The 20,671-nt window shown below is 41.9% G+C and overlaps 1 protein-coding gene across 1 annotated transcript in view; it reads right to left on the reverse strand.

The window, feature by feature from the left end:
• Positions 1–20,671, reverse strand: part of MMS22L (MMS22 like, DNA repair protein) — a 426,716-nt gene that overhangs the window by 385,318 nt on the left and 20,727 nt on the right. The window contains exons 4-5 of the mRNA XM_069235533.1: positions 15,479–15,566; positions 7,682–7,856 (exon numbers count right to left, since the gene is read on the reverse strand). Coding sequence (XP_069091634.1) covers positions 7,682–7,856; positions 15,479–15,566 — 263 coding nt within the window. The remainder of the gene's footprint in view (positions 1–7,681; positions 7,857–15,478; positions 15,567–20,671) is intronic.

The following is a 20,671-nucleotide window of genomic DNA, read 5'->3' on the forward strand; positions in this document are numbered from 1 at the left end:
AGGGGGGAAAAAAACAGAAAAGGAAAAACAAAGGGTATACTGGAAGCCTGAACGAGGGAATATAAATAAACAGATCCCTTCTTCCCAGGACAATACAATGAGCCATCGTGGTTCTGAGGGCCCTAGGGGCTTAAAAGATGGTTAAAACGGCGTTCACAGGCTACCACTCCGGAATCATCCCCTTGGTGTACAACTCGACATCTTAAAAGAACCCTTTTGCTGTTTCAGGCTGAACAAACATGCTTGTGTTTCCTTTCCATGTCGTCCTTAGTAATGTTTGTTATCAGACGACGGAAGTAACACAAAGGCTAGCAGTTCTTCCCTCACGCACTGGAGTTTGCTTCTGCTCATGTGTTCTTGCTCTGAGGTCAGTGAAGTGTAGGATACTCATCAACCTGCAACACTGAATTCATGGTTCCCTTCTTTCAGAAAGCATGTTCTTGCATTACTGGGATTTGAAGGATAATAATGGCAGTACAACCTGTATTCTTATCAGAAGAGTTGTTCAGCTTTGTTTAATGACTTTATACCTGTTTCCACAGAGCGCCACCAGTATGACCAGAGAAGACAGGTCTTCACAAACAAACCGCTCCATCATTGTACACAAAACTGCATTCAGCAGAGAGACGGGAAAGTCAGTCCCATCCTCTTCTAAATTTCAAGTGCCTTCACACTGCCTAAACAGCACTCTAGTTACACTCCCTTGTAGCTCAGCGAGGGCCCTCAGGTGTCTCTCCACTGGTTCCAAGTTGTTTCTTCAAAGATTCAGCTTTTCCACAAAATATATGAGAGATGTATTTATCTTCCTTTACAGCTCTCAACAAAATATCCACATTATATTTCATCCACAGTACAGAAATCCATAGTGCTATTTCTCAGTCTCATCAGTGGACCTCACACACTCCGCTAAATAGCTGTAATGCAGACTATACGTCAGCGTTTGATTAATGCATTGTGGAATCACCTCCATCCCCACAAAAGAAAGGCAGCACGCCTGCACATGGGCTTCAATGGTCCCCTCCCCACCCTCTTTCAGTGGGCCAGAATCTTCAGAGATGGGGCACACTGCCAGGCACAATTCAGGTTTTCCACCAAGTAAGGACATTTCCTTAGTTAATTATCCATACTCCAGATCTTCAAGGGTCTAGATGAGACTACTCAACGCTCCTTTGTTTCGCCACTCTGGGGAGAAAACAAGCTTGCACCTGGCCTCCTTGGCTCAAGAAACAAGAGTATGCACAGAGATCACACACACGTTCTTTGCTCATGTTGCATGGCTCTACCTTGGTAGGTTCATCTTAGTCCTTGGTTTTAGGCTAGTCTTATGTCTCTGAACACTCTGGGTCTCGCCTTAAGTGCATGAGGGCACTGTTGCAACACAGGGTCATGATAACCATAGTGAATATGAAGCTTATATGTTTAAAAAAATGAAATACTCTTGAAAGTATTCAAGGTAGCCTTTGGGCTCAAGGTCAACTGGGACAAATCCCTGCTAGTCCCTTTGAGAGGCAACCGAAGAGACGAAACGTGGCAATTTCGTACCCCGAAATGCAGTGTTAGCTTCCAATATCTTGGTATATACGTCTCCTTGAAGCTCGGAGCTAGGCCTTACATGGAGCCTAAATCTTTGCCATGTGATGAGCCAAACCTGGAAGGATATGGCACAGTGGGACAAACTCCCCCTCAAATTTATGGGCAGAATAGAGCTTTTTAGGTTTCAACAGCATGGGCACTTGCGCATGCTTGCAAAATCTTTTGTTAGTTAAAAAACAAAAAAGAAAGAAATTTGAAAGGGGCTTGGAACCAGCTCCTTACTTACCTGAACTTACCATTGGCTTACTCCAAGGTGGCTCCGATTTACCTGCTTCGAATTGGCCAGCACGTCGTCTTCTTTGACAATCTTGGCATCGACTGCCTGAGGACTAACTGCTCCTTCTGGTCACTTCCTACTGGATACTGGCCAGTGTCCTTCCTCTGGCTGCAACGCTGAACGTACTTATTTTTTCTTCTTGCACGCGGTCTTCTTTCTTCGTTACGGTTTCCTTTTTTCTTCCAGCACGCAGTCTTCTTACTTCGCTAATGTCTTTTTTCTTCAATACCTTCTTTTCTGTCTTTTTTCTTTCTGCATATCGTTTTCTTTATAGCATGCCGTCTTCCATCTTTTCACGTCTGCACTCTTCTCACATCTTCTGTCTTGTCTCTTCTCCCGTCTTGTCTTCCCCAGTCTTACGACTTCTGTCTTCTTCCGGCTTCTGTGTTCTCACGCTTCTCTCTTCTTTCGCCTTTTGTCTTCTGCAGCCTTCTGTCGTCTTCTTTCTTATAACATGTATGCGAGCACATTTAAAGGATGTTTGTTTTTAATTTAATAAAACAAACATGATAACGTTTCTCTAATATTTGTAAGCCAGCTACACAGTAAAAAAGACAAAGGCGAAATCTATTGGCTTTGCCAATGCTTGTATTTAATACGCCCACTACTAAAAAGTAAACGTTTATCCAGATACCATTTGATGAAGCTGTTTAAAAGGTGAGGGGTTTGCTAAACTTCAGAAAATATTTTCATTTTTTCCCTAGCTTGGTTGTTTTTCGTGTTTTGTTCACCGCCGGGGATGTCACTCAGATTCACGGGACTGTGGTGCCAACTCTGCACACTTCCAACCGCAAAGTGGTGACATAGCTCATCGAGTTTAATTCACAGCTGCGATTAGATCAGTGCGGCCTGCAGTCTGGAATCCCAGAGCCTTCTTACTGGGTGACAGCTGTCAGTCACAACGACGAGAAATGCAGCGTTTTTGCAGGAAGCGCTTTGTAGAAAGGAGGCACGGACTTCACAACCAGTAAAACATCTAAGAGGTTTAAATCGCTTGCTGCAGAGACCTGTGTGAAACTTGGAGGTCACAGGTTCTCATCTCAGGCTTTCATCCTTCCTAGGTCGAAAATATTGGTCCTATTGAGTAATTGCCGTGCATGATACTTTGGACTGTACAGTAGCGTGGCAACACGCGCCCTACACCCTCTCTTAAAATAAACCTTTATTCAAAGCCAGTGTTAGCTCAGTGAGTTAATGAACTTAAAATATAAGTACACCTTGCAAGTCTTACACCTTACATCTTTGCTAATTTGCTCAAGCTTTCGACCTTCCGATGTCATTAAATGTGTAAGTAATTAACTGCAAACTGATGCACTGGTTAAGAATGGCACTTGTTACTGACACAGCTTCGCAGCGATGTCAATCCTGTCATACTTTTGAGACAGTTGCACCTATAAATATTAGGATTAAGCTGAAAACAGGGCAGGTTTGACATGTTTGGACAAGAAGAACTCAGGCGTCCAATCTGGTTCGTTTGTTAATTTTTATGAAAACAAATCGTCCTTGTGCCACAGCCCGCTGTTGAGGTTGTGTTTCTCCTTCAGATTCTGTCCATGCCTAGTGAATTCAGCAGAAAGTGAGAGGCGACCTGTTGAAAAATAGTTTAAATTAATATCCCACAGCCTTTAGGTAGCGTAGCCAGCACAGATCCCTCGCAACTTCTCATGCATCTTGTAAAATGATAACCTTATTAATGCAGGGCGCTCTGCCACAGACTTGTGGCTTCACAGGGCTGTACATACCAGGTGCCATTAATAGGCAATCTGTTAGGACGCCTTTTATCGACGCTGGAAGGATGAACGTCTGGGACTGAATGTAGGATTTGCAGACAACTCACAGACTAATGCAGCAGCGTTATCGACACGCTTTGTGTTTTGATACATCACTCCAAATATTTATCTTTGAGAGGGTGGAGGGCATACAGGCACCTCTTCCAAAAGAAAAGTTCCCATTGTGCTTGATGGTGAGACCGCTGACTGCCAATCTATTTAAACTCAGTTGTCAAACACATATAGTGTGTGAGCAAAGGTAATCGACAGCGTGAGATTAGTGACGCCTCTGTCCAATGATATTTAATCAGTTGTTTAATGCCATAATAATCAGTAATCTATCACTGTGGCGCTTCATTAAACATTTAATCTATCACTTTGAGCAGCAATGTATCAGTTTATGGTTTTGTAATCTATTTCATGCCAAGTTGGTGCTCTGTTGTTCATTAAAATGCGCCAGTAACGAGGGCCGGAAATGTATAATCAATTGCTGCGGTGCCCCAGTGACCTGCACACTATCTCTTTGCTGTCTCATTAACCTAGATTGTAATCTGTCAACTCTGGTGCCCCAGTAGTCTGCAACCCGTTATTTTAGTACCAGAGTAATCTGTAATCAGTCACTTTTGATGTGTTATTAGACTGTAGCTGACCACCTTTGCTGCCACAGTAATATGTAACCAATTATCTTAGTACCAGAGTAATCTGTAATCAGTTGCTTTAGTGTCTCATCGTACTGTAATTTTTGCTACCCCATTGACCTGTAACCGTTACTCTGGTACCAGAATCTGTAATCCAAAACTCTGGTTGCCAATTAATCAGCAGAAGGACACGTTCGATTCCACTGTAATCTTCAATCTACCCTGTGTCCCTGGGATCTACAATGCTTATTTTAGTTTCACAACAACCCATAATCTATTAGTTTGGTGGCTCACTAATTTACTATTCTAGTACACCAGAAATCTGTACTCTATTCATATAGTGGTTGTTATAATGGTTATTTTCACACTTTGTGCTTCAGAAAAGTATAATCAGTTACTTAAATCTAGTTAGGTGTCAAGTAATCTGTAAAACATTTGTTTGGTGTCCCAGTATTATGTAGACTAACACCTTGGTACGTGCCTCAGTTATCTGCAGCCTGCTACCTTTCCTCCCAGTGAATAATCTTTTGGTGGCATAGTTATCTGCGATCCATTCACTTGCACTATAGCACCATGATCACAAATGCATTAGTTTAGTGCCCAGCTAGTCAGTAACAGTCACTTCGGAGTCGCAGTAATACTGTACTTTAACGTCCAAATAATGTGCAGTTCGTTACTTTAATATCCCAGTAATCAGCTACATTAAACCCAGGTTAATTTGTAATCCATTGCTTGAGTGCCCGGGCAATATGTAATCCATTTCCTTGGTGCCCAGCAGCCTATACGTTGGTGCTCAGCAATCTTTGATTCGCTACTTTGGTGCCCCAGTAATCTTTAATCTGCTGCTTTTTATCAAGTGCTTTGAAAGAATGTTGAATGTAGTCGATGTTAGTTATGGCAGAGGCGTGCAGCTGTGTGAGGGGGGTCCCTCGATATGTCCTACACAATTACTGAAGGGAGCAGGGGGTGGAGGTCTACAGAAAAGAGGCATATGGGAGGTTTGGGGGTTGTGAGAGTTATCATAGGAGGGAGATAGTTGGAATAAATCCAGAGAAACCTCGTCCCTACCCTTTACACACCCTTGTTCACTCTCATATCTTTAGTTCTTGTTCAGTCCTACCTAGCCCTCCTCCTCCCTTTCTCCAACATCGCAGTGCCATGACACAGGCTACGTAAGCGCTACACAAGCCACCAAGAAGACTCAACGTTACCGACAGAGATACTTCTACTAGTTCACAGCAATGTCATGATCCATTTTAAGCATTCAACAGGTTTATATAGCGCAGGCCCGCCTTCGAGGCGCTCCCACATAGGGGCATGTGAGATGAACCAAAGGTTAGTTCTGAGAAGTTTCAAATGGATGTAATGTTGATAAAACAAACAGAACATTTTTCTAATATTTGTAAGCCAGTTGCATAGAAAAAAGACAAAGGCGAAACCTATTGTATGTATGTTGAATAAATAACTATTAAAAGGTTTATCACATTTAAAACAAACATTAAAATAACCTTTTTCTAATATTTATAATCCAGTGAGATAGTAATATAGAATGCAAAAGAAAAAACAAAGGCAAAAAATATTGGCTTAGCCAATGTTTGTTAAAATGATGATCGTCCAGGTGCTTCTGTATGTTCTTCAGAATTATCCTTTGCACATTTCATGGCCTTGGTTCGATGATGTAATGGCCATGGGAAGGAAATTATATGGGTCTCTAAAAGCCCTAGGGTGGCCTTCGGCAAAAGTGTTCGTGTGGTATACAATGGGGCCTGTCCATGGCAGACGTCTGACTGTATTACCGGGCGACTCAAGTCCTGCCAAATAGTGACTGGATGCATGAGGGGATGGGAAGACCCTGCTTATCGGGTTGAGTTATTTCTGCTAGGCCTGAACAAGGTAACAAGTATCCTATAGGGCGTGCCTATTCCAGCCTCCCTTCCGAAGGTGACCCAAGTAGTGTTTGGGGAATGGAGAACTGCCTTGAGGTGTACTGGGTGGGACATCAAACAAACTGTGGGAGAGCCAATGGCTGCCCCAAGTGTCATCATCAGAGGGCTTTAAAGGATGTGGCAACATAGGTATTTCGAAGGTGGGTGATGTCAGGGAACGGGACCATGTGCGGGCCTTCTAAGACCTGACCACGGACTTCCAAATGCCAGCCTCTAAGTTCTTCCAGCATCTTCAAATTAGTCACGCCCTTGCTGCTTACCGAGAGGAACTGAACAATATCCCAGAGTACAGCCCTCTAAACGGCTGGCTGCTTATTGGCCACTAGGGGAGGGGCGGGGTTTCACAGATCTACAGAACCCTCATGGTGCACTCGCCCGAATTGCTGGGCCCCCTCAGGGAGAAAAGAGAGGGATGGTTTGGTCCACTGGACGAGGCAGACTGGAGGGACGCGTGCATGGCACCTCACTTATTGGCAACTTCGGCAAGACTCTGTCTAGTTCAATTTAAATATCTCCACCAGGCCTACCTAACATCCATCCGTTTGTTTAAAATCTGGTATCTGTGACTCCTCAGCCTGCTATCGGTGCCAGGAACTCAGAGCAGACTATTATGTGGTGTGGAAGTGCTTGGTGATACATAATTACTGGAACACAGTCACATCCATCATGTCTGACGCAGCATGGACTCACAGAGGTCCAGCCAAGGAAAACACTGCTGGCAATACTGGATGATGTGGGAGGGCTCAAAGGGGACATGAAGCTGGTAGGGCTAGGAACAGTGATAGCCAATAGGGATATATTTTGGCATTGGACTTCCCTCGCTGCCCCCTCGGTACCAGCCTGTATGAAGGGCATGGACTGGTGTGGAAAGATGGAAGAGAATTGGTGAAGCTAGAGACTGCCCCCACAAATATGAAAAAAAGAGAAAATGGTGGCTACATCATGGTTTGGGAGGATAATAAAGAGATTGACTGATAACCGGAGCCGCTGCTCACATAATATTTTAGAATGGGGTGGAGGGCCCAACATATGTGAGGGGTATTGTGTAAATGCCTTAAATGTGAGAAGAGCAATTGGTTTATCTTTTTTTGTTCTTATGCATACAAACAAAACAAAGATGTTTCTATAAAAAAAAAAATTGGAATAAAATGGATTCCAAATATATTGCTTCAAGTGAATTGCAGGATGATTTTTTTTGTATTTTTTTTTATAGATTTCAGAAATAGAAGTTAAAAAAAAGAGCGCTTTCTAGATAGAATTGGTAAAACCGAAATGCATTAGTATGAAAGAGGGCCGAAAGGAGAGGGAGGCAAAATGAAGTCTGTTACCAATACATTTTATATTTTTCTGCCATATATGATAATACAGAGAAATAAGTTCAAATTAGGTAAAATTGGATTAGTTACTATAAAAAATGTGATTCTTAAACATATTATGTTCAATGAACTAAAGACAGACCTTTCCTTGGTTCTGCATAGAAAACGCTCCGAGGACACCGCTGGGCAGCTCAAAGACATGGCCAATGTACAAAGTCAAAGCATAAAGTTCTTCTATCAGTAATGATGGGAGCTGAATCTCCATTTCTTCATAGGGGTGAACCGGAACATCATCGCTCTTATGTGGTTCAAGATGCCTAAAGAGGGGAAGAATTAATGTGAGCAAAAATAAGTACGTTAAGTGAAGACTACATTAAACAGACAAATTGCAAGTAGTACTGTCATTTCTTTTTTGCATAACTCAGTGGAAAAGCCACCAGGAATTCCCAACCCCTCCAGTTCTTCAGATCTCCCATTGCCAATTCGTCCCACGCCTTAGTTTTGGGATCTTAAACGGGCAGAGAAGCTCATTACACTTGAGCAAACATTTTCATACGACCTGTGAACACTTGAGTTTTAAAGTAACAAAACCTTTTCAAAGTTAGACAGACAGAATTTTCAGGGATTCTTTAAAGTAATATTTTTTTTAATGATCTGTGGGGAGGCCAGATCTAACAAGGTAATTTGGGGAATGTCAAAGGCCTTGAAAGAGAGAGCAAGGTCACAGGCAGCTAAACATAATCTCTGTCCCAGTGTCTCTCGTGCAGCCAACATTGTCATAGCTGCTTGAAGTTCATATTCATGGAAAGACTATTTTAGCACTGTATATTAAATTCCCTCTCTTAGGTTTACCATTATATAGATCTAGAGGAAATACAATAATCTGAATGTTATCACATTCACAGCATCAAAAATATTTAGATGACAAAAAAGTGTACAATATTTCAGAATAGTGGAAACGCAAAATGGCTACTTACCTGTAGGAGTGCAGCTTGAAGAAATTTCAGGATTTGCATGCTATGCATTATTATGCCATCTAGTGATTACTTCCGGAATAGTCTTGTTTCTTCTTTTTTTTGTTGGCATTGTTGACCGCCATTTCGTGGTATGTCTACCCTTCCGTGACATGCACCTCAGACATTCTTGTGAGAGGTTCGATCTTCAGATTTTGTTTTTCCTTTGCAACCTTAAAGTCTTTAAACTAGTATTGCTTTCTACGCTGTTGACATGTCTCCCCCTTTCATTTCCGGTGGGGGGAGAGGGGGGAAGAGGGTCATTTTTGAAACCAGAAAATTCTTCAGGGTGCAATACTGCTATGCTACTATAGCTAAGTAACCACTTGGTTTTGCAGTGGAATCTTTTATCGATGTACATGTTGTGCATTGATTGTGTAGCAGCAATTGAGCTGTGTATAAATGGATTTGTAATTGCAAACAGATATTTAAGCACTTTTTGTCCCCCCCAACCCCCGAGTTTCTTTATTTACTTGAATGTCTAAGCAGTAATGTTTAGTGAAGCGTTGTATGGGGATACAGGCAGCTGCCATACAGAGGATGCTAATGCACATATTTGCCAGATAGGCTAGGGTTACTCTCTTCTTTCCTGTAGAGTGTATCCTTGGTTTCTCCTTTTTTGTCACTTCTGCCTTCCTGTTGCATGTCTAAATTGTTTGTACTATTCATTGTGCAGTAGTCTCACTGAACACTGATAGGCCCTTGCATGTTGAGGGGGGCTGACCTTTGGGGGTGCCACCCCACCCTTTTTGCTCCTTCTGGGGATATGTTTATGACAGGTGCTCTAAAGAAACTTTTGCCTGCAAGTCCCATAGTATATGCTACAGTGGCAAACAGGTGAACCTTGAGCGTTGCATAGTTTTCAACCAGCAAGTGAGCTACGTATGTGATGACAGTGGTGACCCTAGTTCTGTTGTTTAAGAGTCCCTACTTCTCGCACTAGTGGATAAACCACTTCCACTTTGCAAAGAAGTATCTCAGTTTGCTTGGTCTCCTAACCACTCTCAGCAGGAGATTGAGAACCTCAAATTCTAAGTACTCAGGAACCAGAATGCCAGGTTGATGCTGGTCGGCTATCAGTGACAGACTTGTCAATTGTGTAGTGTGAGTTGGTCCTGAACAGCTGGAAGAATTGAAATCATTTCCAGGGCGATCACCTCTAAGTCTGCAAACCACACCTGTCTCACCCACTAGGGAGCTATTAGGATGAGCACCATGGTTGACTGTTTGCATTTGTCTACTTCCATTGGAATCATTGGTACGGAGGAAAAGCATACACAAATGCCCCTGATCAGTCTATCAATTGAGCATTCCCCTTGGACTGGTGGTAGGAGTACCTGAAGTATTGGCGTTCTGCGTGTTCTGGGGTTATGAACAGGTCTATGTCTGGCGTGCCACACTTGTGATAAATTGTACTTAGCACCTGCTGCTTTAGCTCCCATTTGTGGGAAGCAATTTCTCATCTGCTTAGCTTGCCTACGTGTACATATTGCATGCCTGGCAGGTTTACTACCAGCCGGGTTGCTCCTCTTTAGATGGCCTATGTGGACTGGGGTGGATAGGTTGTCGTAGGGTAGATCTGGGTATAGTGCAGTGGGGAAGATTGGAGCTGGATAGATTAGCATGGAGTCGAGATTGGAGTGAAGTGAGATGGATTGCGGATGAGTGGAGTGAGGTAGACTGGATTCCATATGTCTTGGGCCAGCTTGGACACCACGTGAGATCTTGTTCCTCCATGCTGGTTTAAAGAGAAAATTGTGCTTTTATTAATTGTTTTTAATGTGCACAGTTTTTCCCTTCACCTGTTGAAGAAAGGTCTTGAGAGCTAGGAAAACAGTCTTAAGCTCCAAGACATTTATTTGCTTCACTGCCTCTGTCAGGCTCCACAGGCCCCTGACATTAAGGCTTCCTATGTTTGCACGGAATCCTGTGTGGGATATAACTGTAGTGATGGTCACTGTTGGAGTTTGTAAATTGAAGAGTCTCTCAAAGTAATATGATCTATGTTCCACCATTTTATCTCTCTCTGACAAGCACTAGAATCCTCCAAACTTACAGTGGCATGTGAACACTTGTTCAGTAACCATTTGTGAACTGAGCTGATGTGCATTCTGGTGTGTGAGATGAGTGGTATGCAAGAGGTCATTGTTCCAATCAGTTTTATTATCTTTCTCACTGCCAGAGACCTTCTGGTAAAGGCAGGTTTGTGCCTTCAATGCCAAGATTCTTGTAGGTATTGGGAATCTTGTGCTCACCCTCTGGTACCTTGGCACAGAGCATGCAGACTTGTGCAGGGATGTGGAATTTCTATCGCCTAGAACATATTGTTTCCGGGTCAAGGGCAACACATTTTCATGTTCATTTTGTCCTTGGGACAGGTAGGCCCAGACCCCTGCAGCACAAACCCTTTGGCTGGCAGTTTATAAACAAGGGAGGGTATATGTGTCCATATGTTAATGCTGTTCGAACTTGTGTTTATGGTTCATTAATTAAAAGCCTTCACTATTAGGGTGAGCGCAGTAAATAAACGTTTTAAGGTCACACTGCACTACTGACAGCAGCAGTTCCATTAAAAAATTAACAAATAAAATAATAAAGTGTACAAATGTTTGATAAGTTTAAAAATATGGGTCTAAGTATAATGCTCCCAGAATGCTCTCTGATTATATGCAAATGTTTGCAAAAGCTTGTAAACAAGAGTGATGATTCTTTGGTTTCAAAATACAATGTTCAGAAAAAATGCAAGTAGGAAAAAAAGTGCTTTGATACAATTAAATTTTAGATGCTATTTCTTTGAAGCATCATTTATTAAAATGTTTCGGTGCATGTTAGTATTTCAAAAAAATATTCCTAATGGAAAATCAGTGTAACCATTTTCAACAAGATTATGGGAAGCTTGGAAATAAACAAGCACTGGCAAAGCCAACCGGTCCGACATTTTTGGGGAGTATTTTGGTTTAGTCAATGCAGGTCTTGCTTTGACATGGCTTTTCTAACACTTTATTGTTGTGGGAGCTGCCAGGCCCTCACCATTGTAACAAAAACTGGCAAAAAGAAAAAAAGTTTTTGGCCACAAAAAGAACACATTGCAATCAGGGGTGTAACAAAGGCCCCGCAGCTCCCCTCCAGGGAGCCCTGTCAGCACAGCACCTGTCCTGAGTGAGTATGGAGTGCGGGGCCTCCATGTTCTTTGCAGGGAGGCCCCTCCAGTTTCGTTACCTCACAGTAGTTCCTGGCACTGAACAAAACTAATTTGTGTGCCAATATTCTGAAGGAGCAGAATGCGATCACTCACAGTAAAGCCAGCCGATAGAGAGAGAGAAATAAAAGTTTAATAAAAACAACATTTCTTTGTTAACGCCAGACCTAATTAGGGACCCAATTCTTAAAGAAAGTCACAAAAGTACACCCATGGTATACGTCTTTGAATTAGTGGCTTTGATGAATTCACATGAGCTTACAGAAGTAGACCAGGAAATCATAATCCTAGCAAATATTTGTGAACTGTATTTTAGCCAAACAAACATACATGTGTAGATTTGCTCACGTGAAAATCTATTGAGCGTTTACAAGTTCACTTTCCCTCCATCCACTTTTTCCCCCACCCTGGAAGAACTTCTACTTCTGCCATTGTCAGGAGTACATTTCCAACCTTTCGCATTATGGGAAAAGATTAGAGAAGATCTGGTGAAAATCTTTAAAACATGCAGGTTAGCAGGTTTGTAAACTCAAAAGGCAATCCAGCCCTGGAACTATTGCTTACTGCTTCCTCCAGCCCCAGTATGTAGATCTGAGGAAAGGTGGCAAAATAAGGAAATCGCTATAGTAGGGAGTGAAATTGCAAGTTTTTAAGTCCTGCTGTAGTAGTAGCCCTGGTATAATCAGAGAGGTTATTATCAGAGTTCTTGCACAAGGAGATTGCTGCCATAATTTGTCACCGTAATACCGTAATACATGGCACCGAAGGGACAAGTAGATTTTTTTCCAAGACAAGTAGATTTGAGAAGCAACCTGTCCCATGGACAAGTAGATATTTTATTAATTTCTACATCCCTGAATGTGTAACGTATTTGTGCAATAACTCATACACTAAACACAGTGAAAATGCCATAAAAAGTACTCCACACCAGTTTAGAAAAATAGATATTTATCTGAATAAAACAAGACCAAAACAACAAAGATCCAATATTTACAGGTCAAGATTTCACTCTATAGAGGTTTAAGTATATCTCAAGCCAAAGGAATCAATGAATGTATCTTAAGTACGTCTTAATCCAAAGGAATCAATGGATGTATATTAAGTACGTCTTAATCCATAGGAATCAATGGATGTATCTTTTAGCAGAAAGTACCTAGGATGCGCCAAAAACAAAGACAATGCAGTCCACAGAGGAGGTGAGGCTCCAGAAAAGCAAAGCGGTGAGTTGGTTCCTTACTTTGCAGGGTTGATTACAATTTGCGCCAGGAGAACAATGCCTGGAAATTCCAGACGTGCTGTGATGACAGAAATGCGGTTAAAAAAAAAAAAAAAAAAAAAAAAGCACTGCGTTGCTTCTGCAGGCACTGCATAACTTTTTCAGCCGTGAGACGAGGGACCCATCGATTCTGCAGGTGTTGCGTCAATTTTTCAACTGCAAGACAGGCGCTGCATCAATTTTTCCGGTGCGACACATTGAGGCGAGGATTTTCTCTTTTAGATGAAGTCTTTGATGGCCCCGAGACTTCTTACCAGGAGGCAAGCTGACAAGCCCTTGATCACCTGTGGTGGGAGGGCAAAGTCCTTCCAGCAGTCAGGGAACAGCAGGCAGTAGGGCAACAATGAGAAGAGCGGTCCTTCCAGAAAATCAGTCCAGTTGCGTCCTTTGGGCAGCACTGCAGTGCTTCTGACAGAGTCCAGCTGTAGGTCCTTTAGAGTCCGATTTTAGGGGGTCACAGACCCAATATATATACCCAAATGTGCTTTTGAAGTAAAGGAGACTTCAAAGAGTGGTTTTGAAGTGCACCAGTTCCCCTTTCAACACGGCCCTGTCTGCCAGGAGATCAGTGGGGGGGTTATCAGTACTTTGTGTGGGGTCAAGCCAGTAAGTACTCTTTGAAGTGTAAATGACAGCCCCTCCACCCTTCCATTCCAGGAAAACCCATCAGTATGCAGATGAATGCAGATGCAGCAGAGTTCCCTGTGTTTATGGCTGTCTGGGTGGAATACACAAGGGGAGCTGTCAACCAGCACAGACCAGACGTGGATTAGAAACAGGCTGTAAGGCACAGAGAGCAGTAAATGCAGAAAATGCCTACTTTCTCAAGGTGCCATTTTTAAAATAGTAATGTTAAATCCAAATTCACTACTAAGTAGGATTTCTCATTACCAGTCCAACCATACCAAACATGACAATACCACTCATTTCAGACAGAAATGACCACTTAAATGTATATAAGGGAATTCCCAATGTTGGCCTATGAGAGGAGCAGGCTTCACAATAGTGAAAAATGACTTTGCGAGGTTCTCCCTGAGAGGTCATGTAAAACCTACAAGCCCATGTCCTGCCTTTTACTTACATAACACCCTTCCCTATGGGCTACCTAGGGCCAACCTTAGGGGTGACATATGTAATTAAAGAGTTTAAGGCTTGGCAAGTAGCTTAAAATGCCAAGTCTAAGTGGCAGTAAACTACACACACAGGCCCTGCAATGGCAGGCTTGAGACATGGTTAAGGGACTACTTATGTGGGTGGGACAATCAGTGCTACAGACTCATTAGTAGCATTTAATTTACAGGCCCTGGGCACATCTAGTGCACTTTACTAGGGACTCACATGTAAATTAAATATGCCAGTTGGGTATAAGCCAATGTTACCATGTTTTAGGGAGAGAACACATGCACTTTAGCACTGGTTAGCAGTGGTAAAGTGCCCAGAGTCCTAAAGCCAACAAAAACAAGATCAGAAAAAGAAGAGGAGGAAGGCAAATATGTTTGCGGTCATCCTTCAGAGAGAGCCATTTTCCAACAAAAATCTTGTGTTTCTTTCAAGTCTGGTACTACAAGTGCAGTTGGTTGAGGTCCACAGACCTCTATTCCTGATACACTAGATTGGGCAACTGTTGTGTTCTTATCAAATCAGAACACTGTTAAATGGTGAGCCTACAGTTGGAGGTTATTGAAGAAGAGCATGGAATGCTTGAGGGTTTGTTTTTTGTCTGACGCATGCAAAGCACTTTCAAGATCAGTCCTTGCGGACTTGCTGGGACAAGGGGGACAGGTTAGGTTGTCTTTCACATTACTGTCCTGCTAAGTACCCTCTGGTATTCACATATAGTAGCTTATAGTTGATCCCTCTATGGAGGGAACATTCCGGGTCCTATTATTCTGCCTGTGCTCATTTGAAGTCACCAACAGGTGCATACCGTTGACTAATATTTGTAGGTTTTCAGAAACTATACGTTCTTAAAGCTGTCAAGGCCATGCCTAAAAATAATGCTGTACATGGTTAGCAATTGGAATGGACATCAACAGTTGAGTATTTTTAAATGTGGTACAGAGTTCAAAGGTCTCTCATGAAAATGTTGATTAGATGAAAAATCCTCAGATTTTTTGCTAAACATGAGTTGTCAACAGCTGAGGCGTTGGCATTATTCTCTATAACTTTGGAAAAGATGTTGAAATAGGCTCAAGAGAAGCAAAATAACATTAATGGAATTGTCTACTGTTTAATGCAAGATAAGTAACACCAATGTTTAACTTCGACTGTTCCAAGTTTCTACTCCCCAAAAAATAAAGGACAAAAACTAATTTGTGTGACATTAGACAGTGGGCTGTTTAAATAGTCCTTCATTCAGATGTCACTACAGACCAAGGTGGTTTACCATATACACAAACAAAGACAGGGTAACAAATTATTATTATGCAGCAATGATGTTGGCTGGCTCACCTGAAAATGAAAACCTTCATGTAATGTAGAAACTGTACACACTGATGCCTTATGGCCTCACATTCACAGTGTATACTTCCAGCTTGGCCTTAAAGAAAGTGAAACAGGTGAAATTTTGTAATGCACACATCTTAACAATCTTGCAAAGCAATTTTCAGAAAACAAGTATTCTCAGCCAACAAACTGATAGCAAAGCTACCAGTGGTATCTCTCCATGAGGCAAGGTGACTGACTTCACATTAAAACAGAACTTGTGCGTCTAAAACGCTTCAATACACAAGTGAAGTAGGCTCAATGTAGTCACAACACTACTACTTATCCAAGTTCTCCTAAATAGGTGGTATGATGCGCCACTACACATAAGAGCCTCCTCCTCACTTCTTGAATTCCAAAAGAAGCTGAATCCTGGCTGCTCAAGCAGTTCCCACTAGGCCCTAAGTTTGAGTAGGCTTTCACCTGCTCAGTCCCAGCATACCCTCCCAGGTGATAGTGCACTCCACAGATCTACATAAAATAGACAACTTATGAGAACATGCCCGGAGACCTCTTTTTCGATACAGCTGAACAAGGGGAAAGAGTCATATCCTTTGGTGATAAACCCTTGTTCAGAAAACTTGCCTATCCATTCAAAGAGAAGCAACAGATAGGGACATGGGTCACATTAGTTTGTTCTATGAACTTAATAAATTAAAGGGATAATATATTGAATGTTAATCATACCTCCTCTCTCAGGCTGTTAAACTCCAGATATGGAGAATTATAATAATGAGGTATTTAAGGAACATTATTTGGGATCAAATGAACAACTGAGAGTGTCTGGAAGGAGACCAACAGAGCTAATGAGCAAATAAGTGTGTGAGGCTGCCTGAGCCACTGAGTCTCCGAGGGTCTGCTTAGGAACACTGATAACTGGTTCAGGGACTTTAAGAGTGGGCCAGAAGTATATGAGAGAGCACTTGGGAGTCAGATTAAATATTTCTACTGCCTGACGGAAGGTCTTTAATGGCCTGATGGTGGTATCTGACAGCATGCCTAGGATATCTGAAGTACATCTGGTAGTGACAAAGGACCATCTAAGAGATGCAAAGCCTTTAGAGAGAGGTAGTTGGTGAATGTTTACCAATGCCCAACATATTGGATGGCTCTGGGTCTGAATATTTTCCTGATTCAGAAGGGTAGTAAAGGGTTAAATACATAAAACATCCCTTCCTGCAGGTCTAGGGATGTGCCTAAAAGGACAAATGTTTCTTTAAATTAATTTCTGAGCTGGGCTCTCTTGAAGCCTAGTTGCCATTAGTTTCACTTACCGCCTCCAGTACTATCTGGCCCGCCAGCCTGGACCTCCACTGCTGCAGATTCATAGCCGGGGCTTATATAATGTTCTTTGGAATCAGACTGTCAAAGAGGGCAAACCAGGTACACTTTACGGAAAGATTTTAATTTCCTTAGAGGCTCCAATGTGCTTCCTCATCCCTCTTAGCTTGTATTACTTGTAGATTCCTTTTCCACATTGAGGCTTTCAGGTATTGGTAGATGGACGGGCATGCTTGTAGCACAGAGCCTGCAGCTTTTTTTGTGCTGCGGTGTTCCTAGTACTTAAATAGTAGCACTTCATTCTTTTATTTATAGAATACCATTTTAATGTAAATAAATGTTTGAATACGGAAAATGGTTTCATTTTTAGGTCAAGTGTAAGCGTTCGACCTTGTGTATACTTTTAATATACTTCTTATGACTTAAAGCAATTTCATTTGTTGGTTGCAGTGTTCTTTAAACATTCTTGCTTGTTAGTTGTCAGTTCTGCCTTTTTCTCCCTTCTTTTTCTGTTTTAGAGCAGTGAGCAACTACTGTATTATTCCACCTTCGGTTCTTTATCTGTTGCTGTGACAGACTACTTTGGCATTTCTTTGGTACTCCCTTTTCACTGTGGGTGTTCTAGGCTGGTAGCTGCCTGCGTTTTATTGCAGCATTTTGTTCCTCCCACCTCCTCCCATATAGCTGACATTGTTTTGACTTTATTCCAGTGCTGTCCTCACCTCAGTTACCTAAAATAAGCTTATTTTACAAAAGAAACACCCAGCCGTTTAGCTCAATGCTCAAGAAAGCCACAATATGCCCTTTCTTGTATAATGTAGCTAAACCTAGAAGCAATGATGTGAAACCTGCTTAGCCTTGCATCTGGTGTCTCTCCTCCAGGGCCCCCTCCTGCCAGCACTCAGGACATGGCACGCAGCGCATTGCTTATCGCCTTTATTGGGGCCATAAATCTTCTCAATCTGCTCTGCTATTGTTAACTTCATTAGAGCTTTGATGAAATGCAAGGCAGGAACACTTGTAAGACTTCATTTGGTTAAAACAAAAAGAAAATACTTTTCCAACCTTATTTTCAATCATCTCTCTTTAAGGGCTTGTCTTAATTGCTATTTATATGCAGCGCTCCAGTGTTTTAATAGCACCTTGCATGTTTCTCGATGGACACTACAATCACTGCACTTGAGAAGAAGCTGACATGGCTTTATGGGAGTTCTTTGGTTACTGTAACAGAACCAGGAAGAAAGACATAAGTGACGCCCATGTCCAGCAATCATACTGGAAACAAAATTACAGAGAATGTACGGTACGATATACAATCTTTAATTCAACCCAAGTCTGGTATGATTGGGAAAGAGATGTTGAAAGAGAGCAGTGCAGCCATGCACTGATTGTATTAATTCATACAGCAATTAAGACTGTTCAAACTGTGCAGCAAAAGAAGTTGTCTGGTACAAAAAAAGCATGTCAAGAGGAATTTGAAAATGTACATTAAACCATGTGAGACCAGCACTGGCAAAGCCAATTAGTCTGGCTTATGAAAGCGCTGTCAAGACAGACCTAAACATTTACAGAGGTTTATAATAATAGCCCTCCTCCCATCGTTGCCAGAGAAAAATACCATATATTATCTAGTTATCTAACACACTTTAATAGCATTACAATGTCGTAGGTGCCCCTGAAAGTTCAAGCTCAGGCATCTGGATAAACAAAATATTAACAGCTGTGTGGAGGGCAGGCACTTTTTTTTGAGGAAGCACACAATTTCTGCCCAATCAAAACATGTACTCCCGGCTCCCAACATGTGGGCAGAGCCAAAGCCCCTCTCTAGTAATGCTCACATAATTGTCTGGCAACAGCTGCATTGTGAAGCTGGACCATAAAAAACAATACACGTAGATAACACATGCAAGCATCTGATGATCCCTGCAGACCACAAATCGAAATCTTCACTAATTAATGGAGCTGAATCTAATCTAAAGATTCTTGTTGTTTAATGTGTAATGACCACTACTTTTTGCATTTACAGTATGTATTTGATCAAACAACTTCTTTATCAGAACAATTCCAAAAGCAGCCATTAATACTCACTTGAGAAACCTCTATTTCTTTTAAAGGAAGCAGATCTTTTTATGCAGCTTTCTCCCATGTGTGGTATGTTCTGTGGTGTATTCTCAAGAACCCCTCTGAAGTGGTATTTTTTCCTGTGAACCATGCATTGAGAACAACGTGCAACCCTCTGTCCACTAACCATTAAATTCTAACATGTTTCGACCAGTGTAGTGTTTATGTATGCACCATAGGTCACAATATTTTGAACCTCCTTCTGATTATTCCTAACATGCATCCGTCCCACCCACAGCAGCAGCAGAACATTTTGTACAATTTCCCCTACCACTCTTCCAATGCTGGCTACAGCCCTGTGAAGGCCAGTTTCAACACTATGTTTGATTAACACAAGAAGAAAGCAAGACATGGGACTGTATCATCACGACTAGATGACTGACAGTGACAAGTTGGCACATCGAGCACCGGTAGCTGGAAGACAAAGAGCAAAGACCATTGTTCAGTTCACCAAGTTGATCTAAACTAAAAAAGAATTAGGAAAGGGGCACTGAAATAGACTCAATGGATACTGAAATTGGGAAGGCACACACAAAGAGTATTTTAAAATGTGACAATTAAATTCATAAAGTTAAAACTATTTCCAGAAAGCTTCACAAATCTTCCTTACTCTGCATTAGTGCAACACTGGATAAAATCATCTAACTGGATGAAAACCCATCATGTAAAAAAGTGTGCTGGGCTGACTTTATTTACTAGCCTCTGCCTTCATCTCCAGTACAAGTCAGATGTTGCACCAAACTGTGACCATTATTTCCACCTCCCCAGCGCCACACCACATACCTTCATGTGGTGTTAAGCCACCATATGTTGCGGCTACAATCCTCTCCCTACAGTCTTATCTCTGGGTGGAACTTTGTTATTCCCTAAAGCCATTAGTTGTGCAAAGCTGGAACTGATGGATTCCCTTGGACACGGTGCTTGAGGATTGTTAATCATGCCTAGCAATATGCCAGTGTTACTATGGAAGACAAACTACTCCTTGTGGCAGGAAATATAAAGCAAGACAGCCCTGCATTTCTATTTTTCAATTCCCACTCCATAATGGTGGAGGGTGACAATTTATGTTTACCATGAAGCAGTTACCACTAGAAATAAAGTTCAGTTCTCACTTGCCTTTACCATACAGCTTGTCATTACCAATATCAACATCAAACACACAAAGACTCGAAGTGCAGGGTATGTGCCACCCGGGTCCACTTTGCAACGTATTGAAAAACTCAGTTGTGGCGATGTGTTCCAGGTCACTTGTACCACATCTGCAGTTCCTGAATGTGCAAAAACAGATGCAACACAGTGCAACTGCATGACAATCCAGAAGATCTGGGAGGAAGTCTATAAAACACTAAAGAAATTTGACGGACTACCAAGTGAAAGGTCTCAGAAGTTTGACTTGTTGGGACTGAGTCCTGTTAGGAAGAATGGGTACAGTAGTAAATTTTCAGCCTTGGCCTACTTACTGACTAATGGAATAAGCAATGGTCTAGAAAACAGGTCACTCAACCATCTGAGAATGAAAAACTGAAAGACAACTGCTAAGTGGGAGGCCAATACAAAGCTGGTATATTGGGGGGGAGGGAGGGATCAAATACAACAGAACAGGGTTGGATCACACTGGTAGACCGTGTATTATATATCTTCATGACTAGAGGCCCCTTCCAAGTTTGAAAAGATGACAAACATGTGGTTGGGTACAGGTAGAGAGGAGCAGAACTTTTTAAAAAGATAGGAGATCTTATAAAATGTGGAGAAATAAGA

The sequence above is a fragment of the Pleurodeles waltl genome, chromosome 5, assembly GCF_031143425.1.
Source record: "Pleurodeles waltl isolate 20211129_DDA chromosome 5, aPleWal1.hap1.20221129, whole genome shotgun sequence".
Taxonomy (NCBI): Eukaryota; Metazoa; Chordata; class Amphibia; order Caudata; family Salamandridae; genus Pleurodeles; species Pleurodeles waltl.